This window comes from Rhamphochromis longiceps, linkage group LG17 (assembly GCF_057381845.1).
Source record: "Rhamphochromis longiceps isolate RC_006_pf linkage group LG17, R_longiceps_female_GT1.1, whole genome shotgun sequence".
Classification (NCBI taxonomy): Eukaryota; Metazoa; Chordata; class Actinopteri; order Cichliformes; family Cichlidae; genus Rhamphochromis; species Rhamphochromis longiceps.
This window is the reverse complement of record NC_140573.1, coordinates 5,423,253-5,446,888: the sequence shown is the minus strand read 5'-3', so window position 1 is coordinate 5,446,888 and position 23,636 is coordinate 5,423,253. Positions and strand designations below refer to the sequence as shown.

Genomic DNA, 23,636 nt, shown 5'->3' with positions numbered 1-23,636 from the left:
TTTTAAAAATTTCTTCCTTTTTTTTTTTTTTTTTAAAATCCTGTAAAATGATTAATTGTGAGTTTTGGTAGCTAAAACCTGACCACTCAGTTGCAAGATGTTTAAGAATAAGCAAACACCGCTGTCACAATATTTCAAAGAGATTTGGCTCTGGCCTTTAACCTCATTATTCTTCCTTTTGAGCCATTTCTTCTTCGTTGTGCTTGTTCAAAAGTCCAGTCAGATGGACTTTCTCATCATTTTCGAGCACAATTTGATAAAATGTAGAATTCCTAGTTGCACTTTTGACTGCTAGAACATTTCTACCACCATTCCTTTGAGTTGGCACGAGGTTTTAATAAAATGCTCTGCTGCAAGCACATCAAGTGCCATTCTGTCAATAGAGTTGTTACCATTGACTTGTGTTTACAAGTCTTGGCTATCTTATCTTTTCTGGATGCTTTAGGGTTGATGTAATGGTCTTGTTACTTGAGTCTCCTGTGAAGTTACTGGTGACTTCAGGTTTATAATTAGTTTTTTGTGTGTGTGTGTGTCCATTCTGTTCCTTTCATCAGTCTCATTTCTGTTGTATTTTGTGTTTCAAAGTTAGTCTTATGGTCCTGTGTAGTTGTATCTCACTTCCATTACTGCTGCTCATCCCAAACAGCTGATGGCCTCTCTTTCTAGAGCCTGGTTCTACTTGGTTCTATTTGTCCTGTTAAAAGGGAGTTTTTTCCTTCCCACTATCGCCAAGTGCTTGCACATTGTTTTTCATCTGATTTGGGGGTCTTCTCTCACTTATTGTCGGGTCTTTACCTCACAATATACCATTGTGATTTGGTGCTATATGATTTGAACTGAAACAATACACACAGCAGACTATGACATAGGGTTAAGGTTGACTGCATTTTGTTTACTTGTGTTGTCTTTGGCTAATATTTAAATGTGTTTGATATAAAACATTTAAGTGTGACAAACATACAAAATAATCGGAAATGATGAAGGGGTCAACACTTTCACACACCACTGTATGTATTTGGATACAGCATTTCCTCTTGATACATGCTTTCTTCCTGGAGGGATACAATATTCCAGCAAAATGTTCAAATATTTTAACATTTTTCACAAACAACAGCTTTCCCATGAAATCAAACCACGGTCACTTTAAATGGCTACTTCATCTACCTAAGAGTCTCTCGGCAGGATGTACAAAAAAGGAGCGTTTTCCTTTTCTAAGCTTGTTCCCCCCCAGGATCTCATCAATCGTTACACTGCAGGTGATAAACTCCTGCCTTATTCTTCACCTCATCACGAAGCTTTTCATCAAGACAGACACAGTGAATCAGTTTTTTGGTGAAAAAGATCTCCCCTGCGTCTACATCCCATTCTGGCTTGCCCCTCAATATGTCCTGCTTTAGTGATTTGTTTTCCTTCCACTCGGTGAGGTCTCGTGATGCGATGGCCTCCCTCCAGAGGAATATTTCAGCAAGATCCTGCTGCTCAGAACACTGCTGCCCACACAAACACATTCCAGTCACTTGATGGACCAGACACACATACAGTGTCTCCTCTACCCTTAACCTCTCTTTACACTCTCTGTGTATCACTGCAGAGCTTAACTAGCACACCGTTTGTGTGTGCTTGCTCATGCTGGGATTTGTTGTTTGTACTCTAGTGACCTAGATTTTTTTTTTTTTTTTTTTCTCTCTCCTTCAAACTTCCACTCTGAAGTTCAACAAACTAAAATTTTATATACAGAAAAATCATTCATACAAAAATATTCACAAGCTAGCTGTGTATACAGACTTTAACTTGCATTAAAAATAAATGAGCCTTCTCTCAGAAATCCAAGAATTGTTTCATCATCGCATTACTGATATTGGACGAGCTGTACCTTATTGTGTCACTCAGCCGTGATCATATATTTTTGATCTTTGGCGTGTCGGTTAGTTCATTTTTCCGGGCGTCAACTCTAATTTTTCATTTCAGTCTAATTGTTCTCGTCAGCATCACTGGCAGCTGCGTGTAGAAGCAACAAGGAGCTGTTTTCAAGCAGCAGCTTTGAAAATGTGCTGTATGCATACCTATGCAGGTGAAAACAGCACGCACACAAAGTTTTGGGACTGTAAGTTGTTTTTTAATGTCCGCTTTCTCTCTGTAGTCTATTTGTAGTCATTGTAGTATTGATCAATGAACTTTGAGCATGCTTTGAATGCCAAAGTGCTTCTCGAAACCATCAGCTGTCATCTTATGAGGACTGACCTCAAACCCAATTGGTATCCAAATATGTAGTTTACTTTTTGCTTTTGTTTTTAAAATTGCTCTCCCAATTTCAAAAGTTTACCTGACTTCAAAACGATCCTAATGTTTTCATTATGATCAGAAAATATGTAAGTAACTGTTACCACATTTAGAGAATATATTATTGCCCTCCATGAATCAGCTGAAGCCTATCTCAGCTACCATAGCTGAGCCTGGACAGGATGTCAGTGTAATGCAGGGCTTTCATTAATTGATTGGTTGATCAAATGGTAAAGAACTTGTATTTGACTATTAATTTACATGCATCCTTTTATATGTACTATTCAGTATTTGGCATTTGCAAATGCAGATCTTATACCAGAGAAACTGTGAGGCCAAAATCCTTGTTATAGACTTTATTGTAAAGCTGACACCACCTATAGCTTGTGAAACTTTGCCTATCTGGAATTCTGGCATGAAACTTAAAAGCAACTGAACTCTATCCCTAAATAGTTCCCTGGTGCAGGTTTTTTCCACTGAGGTAAAAGTGGTGCCTTGTGAAAATCATAACTGTGTTTTAATTAACAGCTGAAAAGCAAAGAGAACTAATTGTCCTTCACATCTCAATAAGCTCCCACTGTGGCTGTTACTATTGCTCACAGCTGCTCTTAGTGTCAGAGCAGAGCAAGACAACATCTTGAGATGAGCACAGCTCTGCCACTTAATCCACTCATGAAGGCAGCAGAGCTGAACAACCAAAGAAGGAATCAGTGGGAAAAGAGAAATGTTTGATTCTCATTCAGAAAACTGTTTATTTTTATCAGATAAGTGGGAATCACGCTTATCCACAGTTTATTAGAGGAGTTCCAGGTAGAAAGAAAAGGGATAGCAGTTTATTTACAAGACAACTGTGAAGAGTATTGCTTTTAAAGTGTTTTTACTCATAAGTGACACTTCTCCGTCCCTTGCAGAGAGACCGCCCAGCAGTCTCTCCAGATCTACAACCACTCTGCAGTCCAGGTGAGTGGTACTTATACGATTTAAAGTTGCATCCTGTGACGTATCGCTGCACTTGTGTAACCCCCGAGTGGAGGCTCCTTCTGTGTTATAGTGTTGAGGTGATGTCCCGCCATTCTCTCTGAGGCTTTTAGCCTCTGTTGCAGCTCCTGTGCCTGCTGCTCAGCCTTGCGTGCAGCTTTGCGGGCGTTCCTCAAGGAACGCTTCACCTTGCGAACTCGCTCCTTCAGCTGCCGGTTCCTCCTTTCCGCTGCAGCCAACCGCTCCTGCAGCTTCCGGCCTCGTTCCTCCTCCTCAAACAGTGCAGCCTGCACCGAGGAGCACAGCAGCTGGGGGTAAGGAGGAAAGAAAGTGATGTTAGTTAGCATACGTGAAGGCTTGTTGTCTTAAGTGTCTGACAAACTGTTGTAGACTTCCAGCTGCTATCTCGTCAGCTAGATGTGTAGAGTGGGAGCTCTACATGTCGTGTGTGTGTGTGTGTGTGTTTTCTCTCCTGTGCATGTTGTTTATCCTGTAACAAGCCTAACATGCTAAGCAGGAAGTCTTATTTACTTTTCTATAGGCTTCTACTCCCATTTCAAAAACACATGTGTGTTTAGGTACCTGTGTAATATAAATGTACTATTGACCTCTCATCCCTATGCAAGGGTCACATGTTTTGATGTTTCTGGGACCCTAATGTTGCACGTTCTTGATGGAAGAGAGCTGACCTGAACCAACAGGGTTCACAAAGGTGACAGCTGTTGACGTCCCAGTGGGAATGTATCGTTTGGTTTCCTCTGTTTATGGGCGCACTTTATCACAAGTAACATATACAAACTCAAAAATATTGTGAACTAAAAGTATGTACTGTACATTCACTATTTGTCTCACTCTGCATACATACTCAGATGACCACAGTCGAGGTTAAGGCCAAGCCCCTGTTCTTTTAGCTTGCTGTTTTGTACTGTGGTACCAAGGATCGCAAAAATGGACACTCGTATGGTTTTGGCATATAATGCAGTTTGTTTTAGTGCCATTTGTTTTGGAAAACAATTGCTGAAAAATTGTCTTAAACTATGTTAAAGAAATACTGAGAAGACATTACTGTTGTGTTTGTTAGCTAAAACTGGAGGGACTTTAGCTTAGTGCTTAGCTTAGACTAAAGACTACAAACTGAAGAAGCCTCTTAGTGTAAGCCTCCTCAGAAATGGTATTAGTAGGAGGGTGGTCATGTTTACCAAGGTGTGGCATTCCCTCTTCTTTTAACAATGGTCCATAAAAGTCTGGGAACAGAGAAGACCAGTTATTGGACGTTTAGGTCTATTTGTATTTACATTTTATATGGCATACTACCTTTCTTGGAATTAGTTTTGCAATACAATACACCCAAATAAAACAAAAAAAAAAACCCCTTTTACATTAAACTTCATTTTAAAGTCTAAATAGTTCATACTGAGACTGATGAAGATAATCTCACGAGGACAATGTTTACCCGGCCATATGGTGATACTGCACTGTATGCACAGACTACAAGATCATGTTGTTTGTAGTGCAAGCAAGCAATAAAATTCCATTTACCTTTTTATCAGCGTAAAGGTAGAAACCCATGTGAATAAAACCAAATCCCTCTGCATGGATACAATCCACCAGGGAGAGAAATATTTCATGCATTTGTTCCTATTCAGTAAGACTGAAGTCAAATTCATATTTTTTTTTTATTTTTTTTTTTAAACAGTTTGAAGCCTTGCCTTTTCAGTTCTCTTAGGAAATTTCACAGTGGGATGCATCAAGCACACACGGACACACAAACGCACACCAACTGTCAAAACATCCGGGTCACACCTGCCTGCTGTTTAGCATCATCTGTATAAACAGTATTTAGAGGACATGTGACGACAACTGAATGCACAAAGGTCCACAGTGAAGAAAGACAGAACACAGAAACATTCAAGTTCTTCAGTATCCAAAAGTCAGTAAAGGGAGGCAAGAAACTATGGGGATGTCGTCTTAGTTTGTTCAAAACTCTATTTATTTAACAATTAACATTTACAGCAACTGTGGTCTAAAATGGCTACAATGACTGATCGCCCTATGTTGCAGTTTCCTTCAGGTCGGGTCACATGTGACCCTTCAGGTCCTTGAAACCTTTCAGTCTGTTCTGATTCAGTCTGACATTTTGGCTCATCAGTGCAGGTACCACATCTTAACAGTGATGTCATAATGAAACATTGCCTGACTGGAAATAACATGAAGTCAGAGATTTCTTAACATGGTGGATATATTTTGGTAGTTCGGTTTATAATTATCTTATGTGCCGTTATTAGAACGCATCCATGCAAGCTTTTGTAAACTTCAATGAACGGATCAGATTTTTAAATCTGTGTGAGAGCTTACTTGACTGAAGGACACACTGGTGTTTGTCATTAGATTCTGATCGATCCCGTCTCGGTGTTAGATCTTTTGTCATGAGTAATTAGTGCTGCCGGGCTGCAAAACACTAATGGACTTACCCTGCTTCTGTCTGATGCTGAAGGTATGCAATAAACTCTGAAGAAAGACTTCTGCAAATAGCTGAAAGCAACAAAGTAGTTCTTACTCTGATCACAGTCATCACTGAAAAGTCTGACCTGTCAGTGACTCTGTCTTCATCGCAATAATGATTTTTTTTTTTTTTTTTTTTTTTTTTTTTTTTTGTGAAGTTGCGTTTGCTGAACATTCTGTCTGTAACATATTTGCAACAGTGAAGCAGGTGAAGGTGTTTGGTAACTCTGGATAAACAATTTGAAAAAAATGTGGTGCTCAGACTTTGTCCTGTGTTTAACATGTATAGCTGTAGGTTTTGGGGGTTTATAACTCATAACTGCTGCAAATGTAGGAAGGTCAGAGAAATTAAATCAGCCATGCAAACCTCATGACAGCAAGTTTAATGTCACTGTAATGCTTTGCACTGTGACACCACAGGCCATCCAGTCCAGTTCTAGCAATGCTAAACTTGCTTTTAGAACATTTTGCTCTGGAGCAAACTTGAGGAATTTATGTAATATTTTTTTTTTTTTTTTTTTTTTTTTTTTTTTTTTTTTTTTTTTACTCATTTGTTTGAGTAAAAGAAAAAGACACAATGTCAAATATGGAAGCAAAAGTGGAAAAGAAAACACAAAAAAACCCAAAGGCTGTAATCATGTTTGAAAGAATTTAGAGGTGTTTTTGTTTGCGCCCAGCTTGACCTGACTCCTCATTCATTTCTGCAGACTTTTTGATTTCTCTCCCTAACTTTATGTAGAATCTCAGCAGGAGTCCACACAATTACACAGACAACACACATGGCCAGACACCTTTACACACAGTTAGTGGCTTTAGAGCTCCACTGCTGGCGTTAAAGAGCCAAGCCAGGGTTTCTCCTCTCCTTGTGCAGATTTTATATTGTCTGTGCGTGCGTGGGAAGGGAAAGCTAGAAAATGGAAAGAAAAAGTGATGAAGAGACAAAAGGAACAAAGAAGAGACGGAGAGCAGAAAAGAAATAAAGGTGGTGAAGAGGTGCTCCATAGGGTGGCATTTCTCCTCGGCTTCTGCACTTTTCTCCTTTATTTCTGTAAAACACAGTCTGATAATGTATTTTTTATGAGCTTTAGTGTCTAACTCTTGAGTGAAACAGGCACTCCCTTTTACCCCTCTGTAAGCACGTACATAAAATGTTAATGAGAGTCAGGAAACTTGTTAAAGGGGTTTGCATGAGGGTTCAAAATTCTGCCTTCCCTTACCGTGGGTACAATCAACCAGTTCTGTATGCATACACAGTAAAAATGTGCTGTATATGGAAGTGATTAGGAAGTGTTCGAGCCATCTGCCTGCCTTCTTGTGACCTATCAAAGAACTCCTATGATATGTATGTATTATATCTGTATTAGACCCACAGGAGTGTCTGACCTGGCTTGTGGTAAAAGCAGCTCTGAGCACTACTGATAAGATGAGCCTTTGAACAAAAGCTAATTGAAGGTTTTGGCAGGAAAAGTGCAGTGAAGGAAGTCTCCTGTCTATCCTTCTGGCGGGGCATCTGGTTCCCACAAAGCTGAAATCAGAAGCAAACCTCCTCCCAGCTCTGATTTTAGGGATTTTTTTTTTTTTTTTTTTTTTTTTGTCTTTAAATGCAGCTGAAGGATGAAAGCACAGAGTGATGCAAGAAGGGAAGCTAACTTTAGATAATAAAAGTATTAATAGGCTTGGTTCTTGGCTGTTAGATTAAAGAAGGATAAAAAGAGAGATTTCTTTCCCCATTTTTTTTTTTACGTCTCCATATACATTCCCAAACAAAACACCTGTTTTGTCCTGCCTTGCCTAAAGGTTATTGTAGAGGAGCACGTGAATCCTCCTCTACAATAACAGCACCTTTAACCCCTTTTTGCCTGAACTATGACCCCTTAATTCAGAGGCTAGATCCTGTAGTTTAAACCAGAACAGAAACAGAAAAGAAGGCACTACAACACCACACTTTGCAGCCCTTTAACAGTTAAATTCTTGCTCTTAAATAATGCTGTGGCTAAATTAGCTGTGAGATTATTTAAAGCTGAAGAGGTAAATCAGCTGTGAATGCTGCAGGCAGTAGAGAAAAAGTCAGCCAGGAATGAGGCACAACATCCTTCAGAGTGTTAAGATGATGATAACGAGTGCAATAAATGGATACAAGTGTATGAAAAAGATCCACGTAATGCTCCACGGTCCACCGGATGTATTAAATGATTGTAATAGAGATGCTGTCTGTAAATCGCACTGACTTTAAAGGGGATCTATTGTGCTTATTTTCATCTCCATTATTTCCAAATCATGCAAGGAAAACAAAACCCACACCCAAAACACTGAGACAAAAAAAATCAGTTATGATATGAAGGAAGACTTGAAGCGAATGAGCACATCAAGTGCATATCAGTGTCACCTTTGCCAAAGAGTGAAGTGTCACCATAAATTGTGTTTTAATTGATCATCTTTATCCCTTCAAGAAGCATCCTGAAGGATGTTTTTTCTTCCAGGGTGTGATGTTGCCTTCATCCACAGGGCACCAGGTTTGCTGTGCTCTTCATCATCATTAAAACACCAAAGTGAGGGCCTCTTCTTTGGTGTGTCACAAAAACTATTCAGCAACCACTTAGCTGTACCTTTTCAAAATAAACGCAAAGACGTGTCGTAAATTTGTCTCCAGCTGCCGTGTCCTGTCTTGTTTGAGGTGCGAGCTTGAATCAGTCAGAGCAGATGTGATAATGAATGTCTGAATCCCAGCAGCAAAGCTCCCATCACAAGCTTCAGCCTATCTCTGGTCCGAGGTCAGCGTGATATGTTGCTTCATGCTGATACAGATCAAAGCTGCAGACTGACACGCTTTCAAGCTGGTGGTGTCAAAGTCGTCGATCTCTGCTATTTGATCTTTGACCCCAGGGTGCACGGACAGTATCCGATATGCCTGAGGTGCAACCTGGAAGGACCTCGACTCATCAGTTTGCTTTGATCTACAACAGGTTGGGACCTGATTACGTCGGGCCAATCACATATTAAAACTTTATTAACAGTACAATTGATTCTTTTGTGTTTGTGCATGTGGGCATTTTTGTCATCCTTCTGAGAATCAATCCATTTTGTGTGGGTATTTGTGTGTTCAGCTCTGCGCAGTGCCAGAGGGTAGTTTGACTGATCTTTCTTTCCCACATTCCTGTCAACGGACTCACAACTCAGCTCATTATTAGGTGTCCACACACACAAACCAAGATCTCCCTCTGCTCGTACACATAGTTCAGCTACAGCGGTTGATTCATTGCCAGTTTCTGACTCAAACATTACCGAAACTACAACACCCTAATATTGTTAGTTGTTCCAGTTCCCTGCACACTGCTGTTTGTCTGGACCCTTAATCTGTTATCACCATGGTAACAACATGGTTTTGAGTTTATTTACATTTTCTGCAAACCCCCACAAAAAGTTGGCCTATTTGAAACAGGGGACTGACTAGGCTCATTCTTCTAAGAAGCTTTTTTTTTTTTTTTTTTTTTTTTTTTTTTTTAATAGCTCCTTTCATTTTAAGGTCATCAGCTCTATAAGCAAACTTGCTTCTGATTGGCTGCCCCTTGTAAATAGAAGAATCGTGTGAGTGGTGCTCCTGTGTTTGCGTCCAATCAAAGTTGACTATATGTACTCTCAATGACATCATGCATAGCCAAGTCTAGAAAAAAACTGTTGGGAATGGAGCCCTTAGAGCCATCTGAGGCCTGTGATTTTGGGAATTAGCTACTATTTATACAGTGACATAATTTTCAAACCTTTAGCTATGTTCAAAACAAGCATTCAAAATATCAAACAAAAACACATGACATAAAAGTTGCAAAATTTGAGTTACATGTCAGTGAGTTAAATAAGTATTTGATCCTTAGCTAACCATGACTTACTACTTGGTGGAGAAGCCCTTGCTGGCAAGCACAGCAGTAAGATGTTTCCTGTAGCTGGTCAGGTCAGGTTTGCACACATCTCAGGAGGAATCTTGGACCACTCCTCTTTACAGAAACTCTCCAACCCTTTAGATTTCTTGGCAGTTGCTTAGTAACTCGAAGCTTCAAGTCCTTCCACAGATTTTTTAGAGGACTGAGGTCTGGAGACTGGCTAGGCTACTTCATGACCTTAGTGTGTGAAGATGCACATTAAGGTCATGAAGTGGCCCAGCCAGTTTAGCCACTCCTTTGTAGCTTTGTCAGTATGTTTCAGGTCATTGTAATGCCTGAAGACCCATCCATGACCCATTTTCAGTGTTCTGTCTGAGCGAAGGAGATTTCTCATCCAAGATTTTGGTACATGGTCCTGTCCATTTTCCCTTAATATATGTTAAGCCATCATGTACCGTTAGCAGAAAAACAGCACCAATGCATGATTTCCGCTTCCATGCATGACTGTGGGGATGGTGTTTTTTGGGTGATAATCAGCATTTTTTCTACAAACATGGCAGGTGAAGCAAGAGAGCTTGAGTTTGGTTTCAATGACATCTTCTCACAGCTCTTTGCTCTTGCTCACAGTGGTGGAGAGGTTGGAATGGAAGAAACTGATTCTTTGGACAGGTGTACTTTATACAAATAACAAGCTGAAATCTGTGTCATTAATTGGTTGTTTGAAATCCCACCCATGGGAGTCAGATGTCTAGCTGGGTTGCTGGGGATCAAATACTTATTTCACTGTGACTCATATTCATTGTGTGTGTGTGTGTGTGTGGGGGGGGGGGGGGGGGGGGGGTTGTGGTGTTGTTGTTTTTTTTTTTTTTTTTTTTTAATTCTACGTTTTGTTTTTTGTTTTTTGTTTTTTTTTTGTTTGGTTTTTGTTTGGTTTGGTTTTTGTTTGTTTGGTTTTTTTTTGTTGGGGGGGTAGGGATATATAAAAGGCAATAAAAATCCAAATTTAATAAAACACATTTGCTCCCTGATGATCCCATGGACTATTTGTTATCTCTGTGACAACAAGATAGTTTTGTGTTTGTTTGCAGTGTCAGCAAAACCCCACCAACATTTCTAAGAAGGTAATGAAGCTTTTTATTATAGATTGCAATGGTCAGTTTAATCATAGACATTTGGTTTCTCTTCTTCATGTACAACACTTTAACAGGCTATGACTAAGTGATGCCTTACCCTGCTGTCTTCCTGCATGTCCCACTCGGGGCTGAAAGTCTGAAATGGTTGGCTCCCCTGAGTGCAGTTGGAGAACTGAAACAGACTGGAAAACGTGCGTCTGTTCTCAATCGTGTCAGCAAAGATGGCATCTTGGAAGTTGACCCCATGAGGTCGGATGCTGTAGTTCTCATCCATCCTACAGAGGAGATGAAGGGGACAACTGTAAGCAGCACATTTGAATCTGCATTTAAAAAGAATGCACTCTGCTCCTTTCCAGTATATTTTTGTTCTTGGATTGTACCGGAGAAGCTTTGCATGATTCACAAATTAAAATAATGAGTATTTATGTTAGAAATTTATTAGAAATAGCATTCTGAACCCTGGCTATTTGGTTCTGAGGAATTATTTGCAAATCTACTGATCTTGTTATTTTAAACTTTGGCCATTTTCAATATGAACATCCACCAATGTATTGTATACTATAAGAAAATAACTAGTAGGTCTGCTTTAACAGCCAGAATAGAGAACAGAAATACATCATGATGTCATAATCTGTGTGGCTGATAAACTGATCATTTGCTAATAACTCCAATTTATAGCTGATAGGTGTACAGTAATAAAAAGTCTTGATGAAGGCCAAAGCCAAAAGTGGCAGTCCTGCAAAGTGGTATTTACTCATTTGTTTTACTACTTTGATTATTTACATACAAACAGTGTTAATTTAAAGGTGCTCTTTCATTTATGTGGCAACAATAATAGATTTGACAAATTCAGGTAAAGCTGAAATAGTTTTTAATTATGGGTTATTTTTTGGTTTGGTTTGGTTTCATTTTTTTGCAAAAAAAAAAAATAGAACCAAAAAAATATATCAAATTAATTTTCTGAAATAAAAAGTGACCGTTTTTTCTACCTCACCTGAGGAAAAAGAAATAGGAGTAGTTCTCCATCACGGTGTGGGACTGACAGGACAGGTAACCAAGCCCGGTCAGGTTGAGCCTGGATCCAGAGGGTACCTCCAGCATGCTGCCCCAGGCTTGGTCACACAGCAGCTCCACCTCTGCAGAGTACAGCAGCCCTTCCTCTGCGCCCTCGTACCCGTATCCGAACCCGAAGGGCAAGGAGTTGTACAGACTGCCCACTCCAACGCCCACCGGCTCCCGGTGGATTGCCAGGACCCGGGCATACAAGATGATCTCCGCAAGTTCCGCCCGGCAGCCCTCGCTCAGCGGCCGCCATTCCGAGGGGAGCTGGCAGCCACGCGTAAAGGTGTCCAGATGCGCAAAAACGCAGAGCGTTGCGAGGAGGATAGTCGTGGGAAACATCCCGAAAAGCGTACAAAATCTTATCTGGCACCTCCTAAAGTCTGCGTTGATGAGTCTTTCCTTTTTCCTAAGTGTTTCCAGGAGACCCAGCCAAGTGGCCGAAAGTAAACAAATCTGGTTGATTTTGCAAAAGTTATGCACATGTGTTTACCTCAACCACTTGATGATGCTAAATCACAATGAAAATAATTTTTCAGACAGAGTTTCTGAGCATTAACACAAACTCAAGCTAACTTCAATCGTCTGAAGACTTTTGGAAAGAATAAAGTCGGATTAATATGAATGTGCAAAGACTAACCGCTCCAACCTGCAGCTCTGTCCGTTCTCCTGCTTGGAGGAGGCGAGGTTTAAACAGAGCGATGGTGATGCCTTCAAGGACTCGTGCGCTGCTTTGATATTTAGAGTTTCAATGAGGGGTGGTCGATGCGTTGAAGTGGTATTTTGCCTGATGAAAAGGTGATGAACCTGAGGTTTTGAACCTGTTGACCTCAGACATAATATTATAACCCACATGATGTATAAAACTCTTTCGATCAAAAAGATTATTAATTCAAATATACTCCAGGTTCTTCACAAAACGCGTCGCTTCATGAAACGAATACTTCCTTGAGGAATCGACTTCTTCTTTTCGGCATGTGAAGGCGTTAAACGTGATTATAAAGGGACAATCGCTGTGGTGGGAGATGGTATCACAGGAGCCAGGTTTTGGCTGGAGGAAGTTCCATGGAAGATAAATCAAAGCATCTGAGAAGAATTTGAATGGGTCCAAAGGGGGGTGCTGCTGAAGTTTCCACTGGGTTCCAGGGTACCTCGAATTTGTTTTACAACACACTGGGGGTACAGTGGGTCTTTTTGGTTATTCAAGCGCTATTCTGGGAACTTAGTGTGTCATGTTGTGTGAGTCCCAACATTCTTTCTGATAGACCTTTAATACAAATCTTTGATTTTGGCTACCTATTGTGGGTCAGTGGGGTCCAGTGGCTCCTGGACAAGGATCACTGGGAGTTTTGAAGCATTAAGGGAAATCCCGAGGGAGACAATATTTCTGTGGTGAAAATCCTCCAGGGATTCTCTCTCTTTTTTCTTCTTCTTTTTTTTTTTTTTTTTTTTTTACCTGAGATAAGGGATGCACCAGGACTCTATAATGTGATTACATTTCACAATACCTAAAATATTTTATTAAGGATAGCCCACATAAGATATCCTTATCTTATGTGGGCATACGGTAATTTTTATGCAAGCCAAAACTGCTGATGATGCAGCCCATCAGCTTTCACTGGCATTACATGATTTACAAAAATGGCTGAATGACTCATGCTTGTGCCTTAATTTTAAAAAGACCGTATCAATGTTTTTTAGTAAGCCTAAAACAACCGTGGCTGCAGTAAAAGTCTGCTTGGGTGCACAAGAATTAATTAATGTTGAGGAATTTAAGTATTTGGGAGTGCTACTAGACTCTAAATTATCCTTTAAAAAACACATTAAAAAAGTAGTGAAAACTGTAAATGTTAATATACAGAACTTTAGACATATCCGCACATCATTAATAGACACAGCAGCGATTACATTCCTGCATTCTATGATACTGGCTCATATTGAATATTGTATTACAAGTTGGTCCTATATGAGCTCTGTATGCTACAAAAGAGCATTGAAAATATTAGATAAAAAACCTTTTTCATATCACCATTGTCAAATTTTAGAAAAATACAAGTTTTTAAATTTTACTAATTTCAAATTATTTAAATCTGCCTGTCTAATATACAAAGTTATACATGGTCTGGCGCCTCCACCAATGAGTGATTTTATTAAACAAAAGTCTAGCAGTGTTGCTGGGTCTCGACTGACTCGAGCCACTGTTAGAGGTGATTGTGAACTGGCACTCAGGCGGACCACCTTTTCACAGAATGCTCTGTCATATCAGGGAGTGAGCTTCTGGAATAGTCTTCCACTGTCAGTGAGGGAAAGTACAAGTCTACCCATCTTTAAGAGTCACTTAAAAGGGCGGCTGAGGGACACACAAACATGTAATCATGTTTAATAATCATGTTTTATATTGGACGGGGAAAAGAGTTAGTGTATTACAAAAAGGAAAACAACTGTTAGTGCAATGGGTGAACGCAATATCACGATGGTCAGGGCATGTACAATACTGGGGTTTGTGCAATATAATTGATGTGTTTCCGTTATTGTTATCTATACTGTCCTCTGTGTCCACTCTCCTTGTCATTGTTTGTTCTAGTATAATGTGATCACTGTTTTTGTCCTTGTCACATGACCTGTAAATAGTGTCTCTGTATGTTTTTACTAACTTGTGTTTAACACCAACCTGCCAGAGGGTCTGCAGATGGAAATTAGCCCAAGGCTATAATCTGGCATATTTACATTTGTTAAAATGTTCATTAATATCTATTGCCCCTCTTTCTAAAAAAAATAAAATAAATAAGATCATAGTAAAGATTAATAATCACTTTCAGTTCCTCAACTATAACCACTTTAACAGTCTTCCATACAGTTCTAAGCTCAACCTCCAGTAAGTACAGTGACCATCTCTGATTGCTTTAAACCAGGGGTAGGCAACTCCAGGCCTCAAGTGCAGGTTTTAGACATCACCCTGTGTCAACACACCTAAATCAAATCATTAGTTCATTCCCAGGCCTCTGGAGAACTTCAAGACATGTTGAGGAGGTAATTTAGCCATTTGAATCAGCTGTGTTGGATCAAGGACACTCGAAAACCTGCAGGACACAGGCACTCGAGGTCTGGAGTTGCTTACCCCTGCTTTAAACTAACCTGAACATGAACATTAGTAGATTGCTCTTGAATAAGACTGCCATCTAGTGGAAAGTAAGTATAACTGTATATATAAACGTATAGCTGTAGCTGCACAAACAAGAGCAGAAATGGTGTTTCTCGGACATTCCATTGTATTTTACTACAGTAGCCTCTGAGTGTTCTATGCTACAGTATTGACAGATATCCCATCGGAATCAGTTACACTGTCGTCGCCATTTATCATTCAAAGCTGACATCAGAGGGAATCTCCAGTCCTTCCTTTCCTGTTTGCAAGTGTAAGGTGACTCCTGAGGGGGAATTCCCGCTAACAGCTGATGGTCTAGCCCCGCCCCCACACATGTCAGCCTCTTGCCGATGTGTAAAAAATGCGGATGGACCCGTGCCGCGGCGGCGCTGCTTACGCGCAGGCGCTCTTTGTTCTCAGATCAGTCCTCTGCCCCGTGACGTCACTACGAGGAAATGAAAACCGTCCGTAAACTCCGCACAAGTGAACTCGGTGTCGAGTTGTCGAAAATTAGACCGACTTAGATAGGAACTATGGCTTTCAAAATAAAAGCAAAGCGTTCTTGAAGAATGAATTAAGATTGCCCTAAAAACAAATATCAAAAGCTAAGGACTTCAGAAAGAACAAATAATCACTGTAGTCTTTTAATATGATAAATAGAAGTGAAAATAGCTACACACAATACAGTTTAATGAATATAGTAATGAAATTAAATAAGGCTAATGAAATAAGCCTTATTAAATTCCAGCGCAAGATGATGGTTTTCCTCTGATGATGAATTTAATTTTATAAAGACATTATTTATTTTTAGGTGGAGGAATTTCAATTTCAGCAGATGTTGCAGTGCTGGTAGCAATTGCGGATTTGTTTGTTTTGTTTGTTGTTTTGTTTCTTTGATTTTGTCTTGCGGTTTAGCGGATTCATCTACTGCTTATTAAAATAAACTTCAGATGAATTGTTGAATTAAGTCTTTACTGTTTGAAACCCCCATTAGTGGAAAATGTTATTTTTATATTATTTTAAACTGATAACTACACTGTCACTATAATTGCTCTATAGTTGTTATTTGTCACAAATCAAAACAAAGCTCTTGATCAAAAGAGTCACTGATGTGATCTAGGTGCATATGCACACAAAGTAAATTTCCAGTCAAAATCTTGGCCTTTCAATGATTTATTTTTGCAAGAAAGCAAACCAAGAACTAGGCATATATGCATGCTGGTACCAATTTACTGAGATAATCATAGATTCTAAAAAAAAATTTTAATCCATAAAAATAACCAATAAATTAGTTAAAAAATACCTAAAAACAAAAGAAAGTAAATAGCAAGCATAATAATTCAACAAAACATCATAATAATAATAATAATAATAATAATAATAATAATAATAACAATAATAATAATAATGAGCTCTTACGCGATTATCACTGATAACGCAAAACGCAGAAAGTTTATTTATTCGATATAAATCAACAAACACAAAAATGCATTGTTTATCAGTACTGCGCCAGTTAATGAGTTTACTTTGAAAGGAACAACCGGAAGCAAAGATCGTTTTTTCTGTATCGTCGCTCAACGCCCCTGCTAACTAGAACAGCAATATTACTCGACATACACAGCCACCTTTGCGATACTGCCTATGTATTGTCAGCGCGAACAGGCAGGCTGTGTTTAGTTCTCGAGTTGCCAGCAGGTGAGTTAAAACCTTTAAACTCGGTTGACGTTTGGTGTGACGCAGTTTGGTTGAGGTTAAAGCTCGTCCGTGTTCGTTTTAAGTTACTGGTAACTTTTTATTGTTTACCAAAAGTCACACTTAGGATAGGCCTATTCCAAGAAAGTGAAAGTAAAACAATACTGAAAGAAGGCCAAAACAAATATAACTATTTTTGGCCGAACTTAGTGTCCTCCAAGCTAGTATTACACGATTATTTTGAACTAGCATGTGAGATTTCCGACTCGTACTTGTAAATTGGCGATCAACGGTGATATCCGCTGTTAAGAGCTTCTAAATGTGATATTACATCTTATTTAGGCCATTATGTAGTATACCATGGCGTTAGGGCGAAAGGACAACACAGTGTCTCTGTTATTGAAATCAAATTGCCATATCATGTGACTCTTGATGGGATAATTCGCCTCGGCATGCTCCTTCTCGGCTCCCGAAGCACTGAGTCACTGAGTGATGTCAGCAGACATTTTTTTTAAACATGTCTTACTGGCAACAACAAGCCAAATGAGATTAAACACAAACGTATTCGCAGTTAAAAATGCCGCATTTTTTCATTTTTTATTTTTGGTAAACATTAAAATTAGCTGTTAAATTTACAAAAAAAAAAAAAAAAAAGATCAACGTTAGTATTTAAGTCAATTTCTTCTTGTGATTGTGATTATTTGAAACCATAAATCCCGAATGTATTAATTATTTTTAAATTAACTTATAGTGCGTAATATATAACATGGGATCATTTTGATTTTATATTATCTGATAAATGTTCCACGTGAGGAATGCAGCATTAAAGCCACTATATGTAGAACTGGAAGTGTGAGCTTCAGTGCCCCCTAGTGGGAACAGCAAACACCAACACTTACCATACAGTCATCTTATTTTTAAAAAAGTGCACCCTTTTTAATTTTATACATCTAAACATTATATCAGAACATAACAAAGAAAATCATCAGGTCCTCATCAGGTTCTAAAATAATTTAAATACAGCCTCATATGAAAAACAGTGTGTGATGTATTAACCTGTGTTTAGAGTTATTAATTTAGCTTTAGTTATTCACCTAAAATTAAACCAAAATACCAAAACAGTTTGTGAAGAATCACTTTGTTGCAGAAGAATTTTGGCCCAGTCATCTTTACAATGTTGCTGCAGTTCTTTGACATTTGCAGGTATTTATTCATACGCATCTCTCTGAAAGAACCTCTGCACCATTTCAACAAGGTTAAGGTCTGGACTTTGAGTATAACTGTATATATTATTATCAGTATAACTGATTCTTTACTTTTTAAGTCGTTCTGTTGTAGATGTGCTTCTGTGCTTGGGATCATTGTCCTGTTTCATGACCAGAGTTTTAGCCACGCTTTAGCTGTCAGACAGACGGCCTCACATTTGACTCTACAATATTTTGGCATATAGAGAGAACCCAAATCACCACCCATCCACCACCGTGCTTGATAGTTGCTTTTAGGTGTGTGTGCTGATATGCTGGTGTTTCGGTCACACCAAATTTAGTGTTGTACATTATGGCCAGACATCTTCACTTTGGTCTTGTCTATCCAAAGACAATATACCAGCGAGTAATTGCTGGATAAGGGAAGTAGGTGCGCCCGGAGTAAACCTTTCTCATGTTCCAAGTGAGCAAAGCGACTACCAGTGAGGGTAAAGAATAATATTTATTGACGTATGACCTGGTAGTTTATGCTACTCAGGCAACCAGAGCCAGGAATGTCAGGAAGCAACCACCCTCCAAAGCAATGTGTATAGTGACTGTGCTTTCTTTTTCACATGACTGTAACTGTTTGGCTTTGTTCTCAACCTTCTCTTGATGACTTATTTGTTGCCAGTGTTTCCGATTGTTTAATATACAAATAATATACAAAACATGACAAAACGTCCTTCCTCTCAGCATCATGGCGTCTGGAGGCCCCGTGATGAACGGCGACATCTCTCGCTCTGCCAATCAGCCCGGCACACTGGAGGAAACCCTGCAGCAGATGAACATCCTCATTCAGGAGAACAGAGACCTGAAAGGTGAGAGCAGGGATGACCGAGGATAGAGCAGTTAGGGAGAGGACAAATAGTGAAAAATTGGTGATAGTTGGAATGAGTGAGTTTGTAACACGCGCATTTATTTTAATTCTCTCTCAGAGGCTCTCCGTCAGACCAACCTGACGATGAAAGAGCGCTTTGAAGGTTTGTCTGCGTGGCGGGAAAAACAGAAGGAAGAGCGGGACTTCCTGGAGAGCCGGCTCGAGGAGGCCCGTGGCCGCATGGAAGCACTTACCCTCCAAAACCAGGAGCTGAGCAGGGGGCTGGAGGACACCGGGAAGACCGGAGGAGCTGTGGGAGGAATGCAGGTGAAGCTGATAATATTGCGCATATATTGCACTGCAGATTTATGGACACTTTAGTCATTTCTGCGTTTATGCTATGTAATGTCATCGTCCAATCAGATTGCAGAGCTGGAGGCCCTGCGTGCTCAGGTTGCTCGGCTGCAGGCAGAGAAGAATGACCTGGTGGCCTTGAACTCTGAGCTACAGCTCAAGGCAGAGCACGATTCTCAGGATGATTCGTTTATTGAGATCATCAAAGTGTCGGTGAGGACGGATGAATAGCACAGATCATCATCAAACACTCTTTTTTTTTTTTAATATTCAGCCTGATTTTGGTGAAATGACAAACAGGAGGAGAAGCTTGGTGTCTTAGTATTGTTTTTCCTCCCAGGATGGAGGTATCGATAGCGTGAACGAGGCATTGGGAGCAGAGCGCAGCAGACGCCAGGATGCGAGCATGACAGCGTCACGCATGGACAATGAGGAGGTGACGGTTAGCCAGCTGCTGCAGTCCCTGAGGAATGAGGCGGAGAAAAGCGAGAGGCTGCAAGGCGAGCTGCAGGCCTGCACGGCCAGGTACGAGACAGCAACAAAAGGAAACGTTTCTCAGCTGTGAAAGTGCTTTAAATGTTTCTATTCTGAAAATGAAGCAACAGATTTGTAGCAGTCTGCTTATGTCTTTGCTCTATTAAAAAAAACCCAGTCACAGTTCTGTTTCCAGAATATGTTATGGATAATCCGTTTATTATTTAGTTTCACCTATTATCCAACAGAATTCGAAAGCTAGAAGAAAAAAAGTCCAGTGTAGAGGAATTCACCCAGACACCTGAGCCAGAGACCAAAGAGGATTCTGCGAAAAAAGATAAGGTTTGTTTCTTTTTTCATTTTTTTATATATCACAGTAGATCTGTCCTGCTGAAAGCTGCATTATTGGGTAAATCCTTTCCCTTCCTGCGTCGAGTTTGTGACTTTTCGTGTGCGACTGTTGCAAATATTTCAGGCGGCCTCTGAGGTGGAGAATCTGAAGGCTCAGATGATGACACTCTACAAAGAGCTGCAGCAGGCTCAGAGCAAACTGGATGAAGCAGAAGGCATGAAGAAGAACCTGCAGGACAGGTTTGGGCCACACAAACACACTTGCAAATGATTATTTTAACCCTGGAGAACCCATGGGGTCCGAGCCGACCCCATTGGTTTTCTAGGGAAACCATGGGGTCAAATTTGACCCCATGGTTTCTCCAGGGTTAAACTTAAAAACAGAAAAGTGCAGAAAGATAACACCACCTAAACTAAATGCTATACCTCGTTTAACTGATGTTCTGTGTTATTTGATATATGTCTTATTTTTTGGGGGGGGGGGTTGAAGATGTCGGGAGGTGGAGCAGGATGTGGCAACCCTGAAGGCCCAATTGGTGGAGAAACAGGCCGTTCAAACGGAGAATGACCGACTGAAGCTCCAGCTGAACAGCATGCAGGCCCAGAGCCTGATGGAGCAGAGGAAGACTGCAGAAGAGAAGTCAGAGAAAACACAAGCATACATACACATTAACTGATTGTGTGAGAGTGCAGAAACGGCATATTGTGACACTGATTTTCATCGGGTTGTGTTACTGTACTTTGACTACACAGAGCTTTGTAAAGCAATCGGGTCACTTCACACAAATCGCTAAACACAATTTACTAAACACAGGAACAACCTGGCGCAGCTGAAGGACGCCTACACCAAACTGTTTGAGGACTACACTGAGCTCAAAGACGAGAAACAGAGAAAAGAGGTAACTTTATGTTGTGTTGTGTGGATCGTACTGATTTTCACAAACGTGATGCAGTAAAAAAAAAAAATATTGATGGCATTTAAGAAAAAAAAAATCAGAGATAACTGGCACCTTTACCATCCTGTTTGGTTCTGCAGTCTCATCTGGCGGAGGAGCTGCAGCAGCGGCTGACAGCAGCTGAAGAAGCTCTCGCTATTAAGCAGAAAAAGATCGATGAGATGAAGCAGGACATGTTCCAAAAGGAGAAGGAGCTGGAGACCATATCTGTTTTCCAGGCTCAGGTCAGTGGTTCTTTACGTGTGAGCACTTGAAATATATAATCTAGCATTAAACCCAACAATCAGAAGGCCTCAGCACAACAGGATTGCCTCCACTTTTAATGGTAGTCATCGTGTTTTTGTTTTTTCTGTACTTTCTGCAGGCAGAGATCTACTCCTCCGACTTCCACGCAGAAAGAGCAGCGAGGGAGAAACTCCACGAAGAAAAGGAGCGTCTGGCTGCTCAGCTGGAGTACGTGAAGAAGCAGAACACCCAGCTGCAAGACGAGATGGACTCAATGGGCAGGTGTGCATTCAGAGAGAGGACTGACCTGGTCACGATTTGAGCTTCTTCAGACTAAATGTGTTAATTTCTATTCTTCTTGTGGAGAAAAACTCCTCGTGATTTAATAAAGGATTGAAATTTAAAAGTAGAGTCTGCAGCTCGACTAACTTACAAATTAACAAAGGTTTTGCTGTATAATTCTGTCAAACCCATTTCTATTTACATGACCACAGAAACAAACTGAGTATAATGTCGTGATTCGGCTCATCTGAAGCTTTTTCTTTGTGTGCAGGCGCTCACTGAACGAGATGCAGAGGAGACATTTGTCACAAGGTGGAAACCCACATGGAGGTGGACCATCTTTAGTTGGAAGAGGTACAGCATGTTATAATTTAACCTCTCACACAAACCTTATTCCTGGCTTTCTCTTATATAGCTTACACCGGACTCCCCTCTGACATTTTGATTATTTGGATGTTATTACTGGCTAGAAATACAATTACTCTAATTTACTATCTTTTATACCAAAAAGAGATAGATGGTCTTTTGAAACACATGCCACTATATTTGGATCGAAATATGAGGTGATTAGCCAGCTTGGTTTTTACGGTAATGTTGTGTGATGTTATTTGAATGGTGTTTTTGGCTAGTGAAAAAGCAGTTTAATATAAAATGTAGGCTACTTGCCAAAAATGAAGAAAAAAAACAAAAGTCAAATTCTTTGGGTGTCTTTCATTACAATTGTTCGCCAGACAAGGGAATCCCAGAGTAGCCAGACCCTAATACATTCCCTGCTTAATCTTCTTATAAGTTATATAATGAGCATTACATAATTAGGTGCAACTAAGACTTGAATCTACCAAACGAGACAATGAAGTCATTAAGAAAATATACAATCAGACCTGTTTTTGTTTTTTTTTTGTTTTTTTTTAACCATAGCTGCCCTTTACTGGATGTTACAGGGAATACACCGACTTTTCATTAATTTTTATTTCCATTGTTTTTGCCTCAGCTCTTGTTTCTTTTTTTGGGTACTTTTACTGCTGACAGGAACTGCACAAGATTTTTCTCCGCACAAGTAATGACTTTGCGATTAAGGAACGTTACCTGACCTTTTGCAAAATGATAGTTAGATGCAGCAAAAATCATCCAGTATAGCCAAAACATTCGACTGAATGACCTTTGTGGTGTAATCAGTCTGTCAGAAAATACAAGTGGAACTGGAACAGCCATCCAGCAGGCTAGAGTTGTGATCGGTGTCTCTCACTTTCAGGTACTGACTGGCAGCATCAGGGGAATATCCCTGAGCATGCGTGTCCCAAGTGTAATGAGATCCTTCCAGACCTGGACTCCCTGCAGATCCACATCATGGACTGCATCAACTAGACGTGCGTCACAGCATATAAGCATTCACGGCAACAGCGGCTGCATCATCACCTAATCGGAGTCTTCCTCTGCTTTGTCCTGTACCTCTTAACTCCAAGAGATCCCATATGGGATTAATAAAATTTATTCTCGGGTGGGAACACTTTGCTTTTGGAAGAAGCCAAACTGTGATGTTTGGAAAACATGTAAAAAGAGTATGTTGACTGTATTTTGTTGTACATTTAAAAGCTGCTCACAAACACTCAGAACAGTATAGAAAACATTCTACAGAACACCACCTATCATGCGGCATGCTGTCCGTCACATTGTTGGATTTTTTTTTTTTTTTTTGTAGCTGTGTTGTCTGAAGCAAGCTGAAAATTTTCAGGGGCAAAACAAGTTCAGAGCAAACAAAACAGAAGCTGCATAGACCTTTTGGTAAGATTTTAGTTAAGCACTGACTACTGGTCATAAATATATTAATAAATCAACCAAAGTTGAGCCTTTAAAAGCTGCATCTGTTTACAAGTATTTGGTTGCTGAAGGCTTTCTATATTTTTGAAGGATTCTTTTTCAAATTAAAATGAAATTGCTTCTATATTTTTCCTCACTAAGGATATTTTAGTTCATAATTTGGTGTTTGGTGGTAAAAGCAGCATTCACCATGTAGGCACTTTATGAAAGATATATATTTTATTTTGACTTTGCATATTGTACCTGATAATCAGAATATAATGTATTTAACCTGATCAATTTGTCACTAAAGTGCAGGTAGAATCTGTACTCTGTAGACTGTAAAGACCTTCCTGATTCAAGTTCGGTGAAAGAAAATAAAAGCGTTTGCAAATGTGTTTGCTTTTACTCATGTCTGATGTCACTCTTCATATATTATAAAAATGAAACAAACATTTTAGTTAAATACGAT

At 39.8% G+C, this 23,636-nt stretch overlaps 2 protein-coding genes across 2 annotated transcripts; one reads left to right on the top strand and one right to left on the bottom strand.

Annotated features, from left to right (window-relative positions):
• Window positions 1-3,007: 3,007 nt before the first annotated feature.
• Window positions 3,008-12,804, bottom strand: ccdc3a (coiled-coil domain containing 3a). Its single transcript, XM_085387152.1, has 3 exons — window positions 11,763-12,804; window positions 10,866-11,043; window positions 3,008-3,566 (listed from the first exon to the last, which is right to left on the bottom strand). The coding sequence occupies exons 1-3, from the start codon at window positions 12,167-12,169 to the stop codon at window positions 3,261-3,263; spliced, it is 891 nt and encodes a 296-aa protein (XP_085243278.1). The 5' UTR covers window positions 12,170-12,804; the 3' UTR covers window positions 3,008-3,260.
• Window positions 12,805-16,534: 3,730 nt separating this feature from the next.
• optn (optineurin) lies at window positions 16,535-23,562 on the top strand. Its single transcript, XM_085386361.1, has 13 exons — window positions 16,535-16,664; window positions 18,602-18,726; window positions 18,844-19,052; window positions 19,149-19,292; window positions 19,420-19,604; window positions 19,802-19,895; window positions 20,029-20,144; window positions 20,395-20,544; window positions 20,719-20,803; window positions 20,941-21,084; window positions 21,225-21,367; window positions 21,639-21,721; window positions 22,620-23,562. The coding sequence occupies exons 2-13, from the start codon at window positions 18,606-18,608 to the stop codon at window positions 22,730-22,732; spliced, it is 1,587 nt and encodes a 528-aa protein (XP_085242487.1). The 5' UTR covers window positions 16,535-16,664; window positions 18,602-18,605; the 3' UTR covers window positions 22,733-23,562.
• Window positions 23,563-23,636: the final 74 nt, after the last annotated feature.